The sequence below is a fragment of the Perissodus microlepis genome, chromosome 23 (genome assembly GCF_051167445.1).
Source record: "Perissodus microlepis isolate ML-2025 ecotype Zambia chromosome 23, ASM5116744v1, whole genome shotgun sequence".
NCBI classification, from domain to species: Eukaryota; Metazoa; Chordata; class Actinopteri; order Cichliformes; family Cichlidae; genus Perissodus; species Perissodus microlepis.
In genome coordinates this window covers 24480772-24493534 of record NC_140482.1, presented here as the reverse complement: position 1 = coordinate 24493534, position 12763 = coordinate 24480772, and the positions used below count along the sequence as shown (strand labels likewise).

At 37.9% G+C, this 12763-nt stretch overlaps 1 protein-coding gene across 3 annotated transcripts; it reads right to left on the bottom strand.

Annotated features, from left to right (window-relative positions):
- Positions 1–1056: 1056 nt before the first annotated feature.
- LOC146361520 (protein NLRC3-like) lies at positions 1057–12682 on the bottom strand. Of its 3 annotated transcripts, XM_084920708.1 has the most exons (12): positions 12591–12682; positions 12241–12290; positions 11240–11318; positions 10653–10775; positions 10377–10499; positions 7796–7874; positions 7412–7640; positions 5066–6842; positions 4773–4946; positions 3630–3803; positions 3303–3349; positions 1057–2484 (listed from the first exon to the last, which is right to left on the bottom strand). In XM_084920708.1, exons 3-12 carry the CDS (start codon positions 11284–11286, stop codon positions 1943–1945), a joined length of 3315 nt encoding a protein of 1104 aa, XP_084776834.1. In that variant the 5' UTR covers positions 11287–11318; positions 12241–12290; positions 12591–12682; the 3' UTR covers positions 1057–1942. The 3 variants fall into 3 exon arrangements, with proteins under 3 accessions (XP_084776834.1, XP_084776836.1, XP_084776835.1); XM_084920710.1 differs by lacking the exon at positions 10653–10775; XM_084920709.1 differs by lacking the exon at positions 12241–12290.
- Positions 12683–12763: the final 81 nt, after the last annotated feature.

Genomic DNA, 12763 nt, shown 5'->3' with positions numbered 1-12763 from the left:
TGAAACTTCAATGAGGAAGGAAACACTCAGAGATGCGTTTAAGGCCAATCAGAATCGACAAAATCAACATCTGATCACTTTATAGTTTTAATCTTTTGGGGAGAGAAATTGACGCATATATCAATGTTTGTCTTACGGTGTAATTTTTTGTCACTTAAATGTCAAACACACAGGCCTATTTTTTTTTTTAACTTGAAGGATTAAGCTTTTAGTTTCTTCAATGCTTAAAACATTTTTTTTTTGAAGTCTGACAGTTTACTGTTGTTTTGTGTGAGCGGCATCCTTGATTAAGTTCTGAACTGAAGCAGGTTTTTGGGGAGCAGCGAAGCTTCACAGGGAGCGAAATAAATGCAGGACGTCCTACATATTTAATGAAAGCCAGTCATTTTTATTAGAATGTAGTTCAAAGTTTTACCAGCAGAGAGCGACAACTCACCAATTTATGTCAAACTCGTTCACAGTTGATATTAGTTTTACTAGAGCTTCAGTGAACGTTCATCGTATTTTAAACAGATAACTGAGAGAGAGTTCCTCTGATGATGAAACAGTAATGCGCCATTTGTGGTGTTGCAGAGCTGTGGGACTGTACTTGTGGTCATTATGGGATGATGACCACAAAAAGATTTTAACACTGGAAATCCATCAGCTCACTTTAATAGACAGTGGCTCGATTTGCTAACAGTCAGCACCAGAGAAACAAACATGTTCAGGCATTAAAAAACTATGGTTGGGATTTTCAAGTGGTGTAGTGTCATTTTTGTGACTGAGAGGCATGGTCACAGCAAGTCTTTTTATGGCAGACCTATAATGTATTTCACATTTTACATTAATAATAATATTTGTGGCATGCAGTAAATTTAACACTGAAAAACCATGTGTGATATTAGTTGTAGGATTTGTGATGGTTTGAGTGATTATCTGGATTCAGGGGGAAAGGTCAGAAAAATATAAATGGGATGGGTGTACGACTCAAAGATGTGAGCGTAGTGCTAAAACTTTGTCTCTGTCCTGCAACTCTTCACAAAAGGGATCCTTTTCTCAGCAGTGCACACAGAGTGATTTTCATATAGTTTATCCCCCCCCCCCCCAATCAGAGCTATGCAGACCGTATTGAAATGCAACTGTTAATGCGACTGTGGCAGATTTTAAGAAGAACCTGTAGCCTCACACAGCCTACAGAAAAAAAAGAGCAAAACCCTTGTTTACCTACATTACACAGCATCAGTATGTTCATTAACATACAGAGTTTCAAACATGAAGACCACATGTTCTCGTGAACTGTTTCAAAACAATCAACAAAAACACTTTTGCTGTAGCCTATAGATTTAAATCTCTTTATATTCCATTACAGATGCTACTGTTACTTACCCCAAACATTAGGCACTGTTATGCTACTACTATTATCTACTACTGCTACTATTACTACTGTAAAATAAAAGGCAGTATAATAAACAAACAAACAAGATGAGAGACAAAATAAAACTGTATGTATTAACAGTGTATAAACAAATTTCATAAAGACAAAATAACGACGAAATAGTCTTTAGCCCAGAATTGTGAAATTATTTTCTTACAGCATTAAAACTAATTAAATTAAAATAAATACAAAATGAAGGTAAACACAACAAACATAAACAGAGCAGTGTACAGTACCTGGTTTGAAAGTTGACCCTTTCCAAGATTTTAAAATCTAAAAGACCCTTATTATTATAAGGTCTTTACATTACAATATAAATATATAATATAGGCAGCTGTTGTTGTGATTTGGCACTATATAAATAAAAGTGAAATGAAAAGTTCAGTGACACTGATCTCACCTTGGGTTTTTGTTCAAACTTGGTTCTGTCAATTTTCATTCCAAAATCATATTTCACAATCTTCATCAGTTTTAAAGTTAAACAGTATTAATGGAACCAGTGAGATTTCTGTCCATGCTTCTGGTCTACAGTGTGCACAGAAAGGCTGATGAGTTCAACTTCACCCCATAACCAAACCCAGGATAAAGAGTTTCAGTGAAAGTGGTGTTGAAGGTGTGGAGGTGGATCAGAGTGTCAGAGGAGACTCTGTAGAAGGACAGAGTGCCAGCAGGACAGTCCACATACACTGCTACTCTGTGAGAAACATCAGATAATGACGTTACTGTAATGGGAGTCCCGCTGTTGTTGTGCCAGGCGCTATACCCTCCATCAGTGCAGGTCAGACACCAGGACTGCTCATTGCCTCCAAATTTTGAGGCATCAATGTCTCCATTCCTTCCGATCCCTCTGTAGCTTACTGCAATATAAACCTTTCCAACCCACTCGACCTCCCAGTAACAGCGACCAGTCACACCATTTTCACACAGCACCTGAGGCCAGTAATCAAATCTCTCTGGGTGGTCAGGATACGGGTGCTCCTTTCTCAGGTCTGTCACTTTTTTGTTGCTTTCGGACAATTTGAGGAATTTGTGAGCTGTGTTTGGGTCCAGCGTGAATTCACAGAAATCTACCAAAAAGAGCACAAAAATCTTTGGTTAATATTGTCTAAAGTTTCCTGTTTTTCATGTACATCTATATTTAAACTGCATTAAGTTGATTTTTGGCTAAGTCTATTTTTTTTAGTAAGTGATGTTTCCATCTGGGGTAAAACTACCTCCTCCAGTGTGTTGCAGCCTGCCACTGGGGACGTTTGAGGACATGTCGGCGGACTCATATTTGATATGACATGAGAAAATACTTAAGGGAAACAAGCTCAATATATGCAGTACCGAAAACTGCAAATGGTTTGAAAAGAATCAAGACGTTCAAGATCAAAACTCTAAATCAAAAAGGTTTGCGATCCATGAATTAAAAGAACGGGACTTAACATTCAGCCCTGATGTGGTTGATGAAACACAAATCATACAATATATAAAATGTTTGTTTTAATGTTGCATTAAAGCAAAGGGGTGATTGTGGCTCAAGAGTTGGGAGTTCGCCTTGTGATCGGAAGGTTGCCAGTTCGAGCCCCGGCTCAGACAGTCTCGGTCGTTGTGTCCTTAGGCAAGACACTTCACCCGTTGCCTACTGGTGGTGGTCAGAGGGCCCGGTGGCGCCAGTGTCCGGCAGCCTCGTCTGATTGGGATTAGTAAAGCGCTATACAAATACGGGCCATTTACCATTATACAGTAACATTTACTATGCAAGAATGCACAAAATGCTATATCATGATGAATAAGAGAAAGTAATTCAAAAGAAAAACTATGAATCATTGAAAGTGGGGGAAAGAGCTCAACAGGGGAAGTATAAACATAGTACATTGGAAAAAACAAAAAAAGCACTTACACTTCCTCAGACTTGATTTTAACCACTCGATTCCAACTGGGTTAGCTCTGCAAGATATGGGAGGAGAAATTATTATCTTCCTTTGTTACGTCGCAAATACTTCTAAACACTAAGATGCAAATAAAGTTAAATAAAGCAAAACACCAAATATAGAAAGATTGTTATAATATTTGTGAAGTATCCCTTTCGTAAACACAACTAAGAGCAAATAGTCTGCAAAAGAAATCTTTGCATATCACAGAACTACTGAAAATCCTAATCCTAGTTAAGTTTGCATGTAGATGCGGATGAGGACTTTTTCATGTTTTAATAAGGGTGATTGCTGACCTGAGATTTTCTATTCTCCAGTGTGGATCATTCAACTCAGCCAAAAGTTTCACTCCTGTGTCTCCAGGGTGATTGTAGGACAGGTCGACCTCTCTCAGATGGGAGGAGGGGTTGGAGTTCAGAGCTGAGGCCAGAGCAATACACCCTTCATGTGTGATCATGCAGCCTGTCAACCTGCAAACGCAAAACTACCATTAACTAGGATATATTAAATTTTATGAGATAAGATATATTATACTTCTTTTATCCTGGGAGTTGGAAAAGGGTGTCACAGGAGCCAATGCATTAAACAAAATCTATTTAAAAAGGCCATAAATGAAGAAGAATAACACAATTAAATAAAAGCGATTTAAAATAGCCCAGTAAGGTAAAAACTTATAGAGTGAAAAGAACAAGCTGCAAAGTGAAGTTCAAACAATCGTCACCCAGCTGTACAATAAAGATAAATACACACACACACTTTTTTGTTTCTTTTTCTTTTTCTTGTTTTTTTTTTTAAATGTCATCATGCATATGACTAAACCAAATACATTTTCTTAAATTGAGATTTTGGAAAACAAATATGAGGTGCAATGACAATGAAAAAAAAGTAAATACATAAATGTTCATTTTTAAAGCAACTCAGTGTCAATAGGAAATTGTACTTAGTAGTCAGTATAATCTTTTAATGATATAAGTTTGCATATGGTAGAATACTGCATGTAATCATTTGTGTTTAGAAGTATATAGTTGGTGACATATTGAAAGAATGTCTCATCCTAGGAGGTCTGTAACATTCTAAGGTGTTCTGGCTTCACCCCCACATCCTAGGAGTATGGGAGAGGTCGTACCTTGTCTTATTGTTTTACGGTAGGATTAATGTAGCTATATCTGTTTTAGTCTAAGTGCTTTTTGGTTTGATGAACTGCTGGACTTTGAGACCAGCAGGTTTAGGGAAGTGTTTATGGGGTCACACTCTGACCCCCCCCCCCACACACTGAAGTATAAATAAAGACCGGGGCAGTTTCTCAGCGCGAGTCTCAGTCTGGAGGCTGCCCTTGCTAGCAAGAAGTTCTGTGTGTTTCTCTTATCTGAGTCTTTACTGAAGAAGTGTTTTAGAGTATATTTCTTAACACTCAGTAAAACAGAAGATATTGAACTGACCTAAGAGTTTCCAGGGCGCAATGTGGACTTTCCAGACCTCTGGACAGTGCCTTCACTCCTTTGTCCTGCAGGTCATTGTTACTCAAGTCCAGCTCTCTGAGTCTACAGGATGGAGAGCTGAGAATTGTGGACAGAGCGTCACAACTTGGCTCTGTAAGGTTACAGCCACTCAGTCTGGAAAAACATAGGAGAATAAATAAACACATATTTAAAAGAAAAGGAGAAAAAAAAATCTGGTTTTAACAACTATCACATGAACCAAAATACCCAAACCAATATCTGTACCCACTTACAGAGCTTTCTTAGAGGCCTTGACCACTGGTAGCAGCCTCAGAAGTGCAACCTCAGAAGCAGAGTATTTCTTCAGGTCAAACACATCTAGATCTTCTTCTGATGACAGTAAGATGAAGACCAGAGCTGACCACTGAGCAGAAGATAGTTTATCTGTGGAGAGACTTCCTGATCTCAGGGACTTTTGGATCTCTTCCACTAGAGAACGATCATTCAGTTCATTCAGACAGTGGAACAGGTTGATGCTTTTCTCTGGACAAGGGATTTCCTCGATCTTCATCTTGATGTACTGGACAGTTTCCTCTTTGGTCTGTGAGCCACTTCCTGGTTGTGTCAGCAGACCTCGAAGGAGAATCTGATTGCTCTGCAGTGACAGACCGAAAAGGAATCGAAGAAACAAGTCCAGGTGCCCATTTGGACTCTCTAAAGCCTTATCCACACCACACTGGTAAAAAACGTTTTCTCTTTGGAAAGTTGATTGTTGTTCTTCCAGCAGATTGATACCAGACTTAATAAAGGTCAGATGAACATGAAGAGCAGCCAGAAACTCCTGAACACTCAGATGGACGAAGCAGAACACCTTGTCTTGGTACAGTCCACTCTCCTCTCTAAAGATCTGTGTGAACACTCCTGAGTACACTGAGGCTTCTTTAATATCGATGCCGCACTCTGTCAGGTCTGATTCATAGAACATCAGATTTCCTTTCTGCAGCTCATTAAAAGCCAGTTTTCCCAGAGACTCAATCATCTTCCTGCTCTCTGGACTCCAGTGTTTATCTGGTTCAGATTTACTATATTGATTATACTTAATGTTGCTCAGTTTTGTCTGAACCACCAGGAAGTGGATGTACATCTCAGTCAAGTTCTTGGGAAGCTCTCCTCTCTCTCTGGTTTTCAGCACATCCTCCAGAACTGTAGCAGTGATCCAGCAGAAGACTGGGATGTGGCACATGATGTGAATACTTCGTGATGTCTTCATATGTGAGAGAACTTTATCAGATAGCTTGTCATCTGAGAACCTCTTCCTGAAGTACTGTTCCTTCTGAGGGTCAGTGAACCCTCTCACCTCTGTCAGAATGTTAACACAGTCAGAAGGAATCTGATTGGCTGCTGCAGGTCGTGTGGTTATCCAGAGGTGAACAGAAGGAAGCAGTTTCCCTCTTATAAGGTTTGTCAGCAGCACTTCCACTGAGGTGGACTTTCTAGGGTCAGTTATGAGCTCAGTGTTGTGGAAGTCCAGAGGAAGTCGACACTCATCCAGACCATCAAAGATGAACACAACCTGGAAGTCTTCAAACCTGCAGATTCCTGCTTCTTTGGTGTCAGTAAAGAAGTGATGAATAAGTTCCACCAAGCTGAACTTTTCCTCTTTCAGCACATTCAGCTCTCTAAAAGTGAATGGAAATATGAACTGAATGTCCTGGTTGGCTTTGCCTTCAGCCCAGTCCAGAATGAACTTCTGTGTTAACACTGTTTTCCCAATGCCAGCCACTCCTTTTGTCAGCACTATTTTTGGTTCCTCTTTTCCAGGCAAGCCTTTAAAAATATCTTCTTGTCTAATTGTTGCTTCTGGTCTATCTGGTTTTCTGGAATTGTTTTCAATCTGTCTGACCTCATGTTCTTCATTGACCTCTGCAGTCCCCCCCTCTGTGATGTAGAGCTCTGTGTAGATCTGATTCAAAAGGGTTGGATTTCCTGCTTTAGCGATCCCCTCAAACACACACTGGAACTTCTTTTTCAGAGTAGATTTGAGATTCTGTTGGCACATGGAAGGAGATTCTGAAAGAACAAAGAACACCCTGTACTTAAAGAGAATTTACATCATAATACTGACACGCAAAATTTTTTACTCTTGGCTGACGCAGAATAATTGTCATTTTGATTCTTGTTGAAGTGCAAATAAAATAAGCCTTTCATTACAAAAAAACCAAAAACTTGGCATAAATGAAGCATGTGACTTCATTTAAGTACATTGGCACCATTTTTTTTTTTTTTTTTTTACAAATGGTGCCAATGTACCATTTGTAAAAAAAAACCAAAAACAAAAAACCCCCGTAATTCTACTTTAAAGAAGTCTGTTGGTGTTATTAGCTTGCTTGGATGGTGAGGTACATTTGAAAATCAAATCTACTTGGGCTAAAGCCAGCCAAAAGCGAAGCTTGATGCTGGGAGGAGGGAGCCCAAAGCCAGAGACGGTCAGAAACAGAAAGCAGACAAAGCACAGGTCCATAGTAACTGATCAAATATGTACAGCATTTGGTGGAAATCTAGCAAAGGTAGCATAAACTAGTTACAAACTATTTATGCTGAGCAAGTCTCTGTTTAAGCCTTTAGAGAAATATTCTTACTGCACTGCAAACAGTCAGCGAGCCTCTCCTTCTTCATTCTCCTCAGGAAGTGCAGTGTGATCTTCAGAAATGCTTCTCTACTTCTCTTCCTCTCCTCTTCATCCTCACCCTCCAACAACTCATCAACCTCTCTTTGACTCTCTAAGCATTGTGGGTAATCTGGATTCAGAACCTTCTGTATCTTTTTCAGCTCACTCTTCACAAAAGCGATGATGTTGTCCTCCAGCAGCTAGAACACAATACTCTGTGAATATCCAATCAAACTGAAATCATCAAGCCAATCAGATTCATGTTGTAAACACTAACAATGTGCTGGTCTACAAGTGCAGCATAGAAATGACTGAACCGTATAGATGCAAGAATAGCTGTTGTGCATGTACAGACCATAAATATGGAGTCCAGGTGTGTTTGATGATCCTGGGCAGACCGGCCTTTAGGAGCTCCTGAGGTCTGCTGGTCCACGCTGTGAAGAAATCATGAAGAATTAGAGACAGACACAATGTAAGGATCCCTGAAGTCATAATTATGAACTGAACATGAAATAAACATGTAGCAAACTTTGACTTCACTTAAGCAAATGTGCAGTGGGGCTTTATAAATTTAGACTCTAAAGTCCATGTTTAAAAGGAACAATTATTAGTTGGGTTTTTACAAGTGTTTGCACCCAAATAACTTACAATTGTTACATTTATGCAGACCAGCATGTTCCAAAAATGAAATGTACAATTTCACGTTTAATTTAAACTTATGTGAAATAACTAAAGACCTTACTACATTTAATGTGAAAGTATAATCCCTTGTTACTTTCATAAAAAAGTTTATTAAAATTGCATTGTTAAAAAAGAAAAATACATGAAAAAATGAATGGTGATAAAAACTTATTTAATTTTTAGTAGTTTAGGAAGAATCTTGATGCATGTACAGTCACTCCTGGTAAGTAAATCCCAAAAAGTTGAGTCTGTTCGTCTGGACGTAGCATTTTCAGTGAGAGAGACGTTTCATCACTCATCCAACGACTGAAGAAGTCACTCGGATGAGTAATGAAACTTTTCTGCCGCTGAAAACGCTACGTCCAGATGAAGAGAATCAACCTTATGAGAGTTTAGCAAGTAATTTCAGCTAGTCCTTAAAACGCCTTTTACTTTCTCACACTTAAATAATTTTTTATCAATTCTCAGTTACAAACTTACATTATCTTATTAAAAAACCTTGAATATGTAAAGCACTTATTTACAATATTTATACACTGAATTCATACATTTAAATGAATGTAGACTGCTAAGAGAGAGTGGAATAATAATATTGTTTAGTAACTGTTAACAGTTCACTTTAATGCATAAAAATAATAATAATAAATTTCATTTAAAAGCTCCTCTCAAGACACACAAGGACACTTAACAATAGACTAAAACACATAGTAGAACAAAATGAAGAACAATAAAAAAAAGATAAAATAAACAATATGTTTACAGTGAATATGCAGACTTGAACAGATAGATTTTGAGTTGAGACTCAAACTGAGGGAGAGAACCAGTGTTTCTTAAATCCGGGGGTAGAGAGTTCCACAGCCTGGGTTCTGCATTTCGTTGTACTATTGTACTAAGTATGACTGTGCAATGACAATAAAGACTTATCTTATCTTGCATAGTGTCCATCTGTGACGTTTAGTGTTTTAAAGCATGTATAAGAGAGAAGATGGAGTGACCCCGATGTAATACACTGTTAACCTTTGTGTCCCAGCTCTCTCACTGGTTAATATAGTTTTTAATCTGGCTACTTTCACTTTTACTTACTAGTGTGACTGGATTTAGAAAAAAATACCACAACTTACAACAACTTGGGTAAAGTACAACAATTTACTCTCTATTTATTGGTATTGTATGCATCGTGGGTCTAAAGGTAAAGAACACTAAGTCTCTGAGCTGCCAGAAAATTTGATAACAAAATTATTATTTCTTTATTATACCAACTAATGACAAATAAAAATTAACATTACACCATGGGCCGAGGCTTTTGGTTCCTGTTTTTCTTGTTTTTAACTATTATTCTAGCTGAAACACTGCTTCCCGATCTTTGTCTCAACTAAGTGTTAGTGTTTTCCATGTTTCCCCACCATAGTCATTATGTTTAGAGTTAAGAGTCAAATAAGACAGAAAAAATTACATCATAATTTATTTTCCTGTTGGAAATGTAAATGATTAAATTTAACGCTTGTAGTTAATATATTTATTATAGTTTTATAGTTTTTTATTATAGTTTTTTTATTAAATTTTTTGTTTATAATTAAGTATAGTTTCAGTTAGTTTCCAGACTAGTTTTTGTTTCAGTTAAGTTTTTATTCTTGTAAATGTTTAGTTGTATTTGAGGTCTTATTGATTTCAGTGTTTCAGTCTTTTTAATCAGTCTTGTAAGGAGGACACACGTCAGAGGGAAAATTACCAAAAATCAGTACAGGTGTTAAAAAAATAAAAATGTTTTAAAAGCAGTTTACTCACACAGACATCTAGAGTCTCGATAAACATATCCATCCATGCCATCAGGCAAGTTTTAGTAATGTTTTTTTCAACCAAACTAATAGACACTAAAACTAAGGATATTTTTTTATATATATTAAATTTTATTTTAGTTTTAAACAATTTTTCAAAAGTCTAGCTTTTATTGTTGTCTTAGTTAAATAAAATATTTTTTTCATGCCTAGTTTTTAATTTTAATTTAGTAAAATATAATAAACTTGTGTATAACATTCACGTTTTTATTGTAAATGGTAAAACAGCTTTTCACTTCATTATAAATAACTATACATTTAGAATTATTTATAGGTTACTATAAGCTGTTACACATTATATAAAAAGTAAGGTATTGTTTCTTAATTTGATAAACATACACTTTATAACTACACTGTTTCTCTTTTAAATGTATTTTACTGTGTCTGCAGGTCAGAACTGAAACAGTTTGAAGACCTCACCTCAGACTGGGATCAGGACAGCAGACTCCTGGTTTAAACAGCAGAGGGTCAGACTTTGACTCGTTGCTCTTCAAGGACAAACAGCTGAGTTTAGACTCAGCCTCTGATGATCTGTGATGGATCCTGTTAGAAGACAACCAAAGAGCATCACCCGTGATGCTTTACTGAGCTTCCTGTATCGTATTAACTATCATTAGTCAAGAAATCAACACTTAAGAAACAGTAAAGCTGATCAGGATGTCTTGAGCTAAAACGTGAATGTTAGAAATAGCTTGCCTATGCTCAGCACAGCAAAGGCCTTCTTTAAAAGGGAGAGGTTCGGCCTTTGATTCATTACTCTTCAAAGACAAACAGCTGACTCCAGAATCTGCTTCAGGAGAAACTGACCTCTGGTAAACCCTGGAAGAGACCAGAAGATAACTGGAAAGACAGCAACCATCACTGTCTGATTGTCTCTCAAGTAGCTGACAAGAAAATACATAAACGATAGAAGTAACTAAGTAACTAGTTCAGCGAGTAGTGCTTCATTGCAGCTCTGAGTTACTTCTACTGCACTGGATTTGATCTTGATCTTAATTATCATCTGAAGACAGCACTTTGTGATAGGTTGTATTCAAGCAAACAAGGAATCAGCAGATCAATTATAAATCCACGATGAAATAATCATCAGTTACAATCTGGAGTGAAACAAGGAAAAACAGCTCTGAAAGGAAAATGCTTTATGAACACTGAAACATACAAAATAAAGCAATGTTTCTACTGTAGGACCACATACACATCAGTGGAGTCTTCTGTAAAAGATTCTGTGTGGAGTTAAAAACAAGTTACCGTTCATTATACAGAAATGCATAATGCTGACTTACATCATGTTTTCAGAAGGTTGTCTGTCAAACACAATGGGCAGACTCATGGTGGCTCCTCGTGGACCTGCAGGTCATCATTCTGAGAAATGATGGTGACAAAAAACAAAATGTCATGAACGCACTAATACGACTGTCTCCATGTCACTGACGTATATAAGCTGCAGCGTTCATAATGCTTTTCATTCAGAAATATTCAGCTCATTACTTCCATAGATGTCACTGATGGTGATGGTAACAGGAAACTGCAGGATGTTAGTCTGAACCAGATAACCAGCTGTTATATATCTATTACACACATGTTGCATTAGAGCTCATGTGTTCTCCACGTTATTTCACCCAAGCTCTCCTCATAATTTCCTAAAAAAAAAACCTCAGGTTCAGTCATGAATCACAGAATATTAAAAGGAAGCATGAAGCAGATTTTATAGTAAAATTATTGTTTTAACACAAAATGAATCTGGTTTCAGTTTAATATTTTTAATCATGTTTTTAATGGAATTAGTGTCAGTAAATGTAACTGAGTTATAACCTTCATCACTCAGGCCACTCACACACGGACTTTTCGTGTCTTTTCTTTGCACTTTCTCAGAGCACTTTGCAACTATTTTGTTTTCCAAAGTTCGCCTTTCTCTTATTTTTTCGATACATTTCTCTTAATTTAATAAATATATTTCTCTCCTGATTTCCATTTATCCCCACTGTCTACTAGTAGTTTTATATTCTTGCACAGTTGGTGTGGCGCATCTACACTTTCGTTCTACATGTAAAATGACAACAAAGGGCTCTTCTCTTGTATTTATAGGAAGCAGGAGGCAAACGTTCAGAATTTCATCATCCTGGATAAACCCGGTGTGTTTTCCCCGCGGGCCGTCACGGGGCTTCCCCGCCCACCTCACTAAAAACAGATCAGCGGATGTGGGCGTGAGACACTCAGTGAATTTAACAGGTGTGTTTTGTTTCAGAGAACTCGGACACCTTCAACTGCGGCTGCGCAGACTCACCTGTCCAGTCCGTTCACAAACATTTCCGGTGAGCAACCGAAACTGAACAGCTGCCCAGAAACAAGCAGAGAGAGAGAGAGAGAGAGAGAGACGTCTGTAGACACTGAAAACACGAAATAAGCCAAACGGAGCCCACGCACCGCGGGGCAGGTCACAGAAAAACACGTGACACCCAGAAAATGTCATTGAGACTGCTAAAACTGCAGACTGAGACACTAGAAAACATTACAAAGATGTTTATCCTCCTTCGGAACATGACGCAATGAGTAACAGTAATAATATATAATATTGTGGACGCACAAAAACGGCCACTTAACACTATAATCACACCTCTGATCTCGGCCACTCACCTGTCTTTAAAAAGCTTCCAGCTGCGAGGATTCAGTCATTACAACGAGCCTCGTCCCGGAAGCCCACTCACAAAACTCAGCAAAGATCGCGAATCCTCTTAGTCCCTCCCACCAGAGCTCTGAGTGGAGAAGGCGGAGGAAGCGAAATAAAGAGGGAGGATTGTTAACTACAG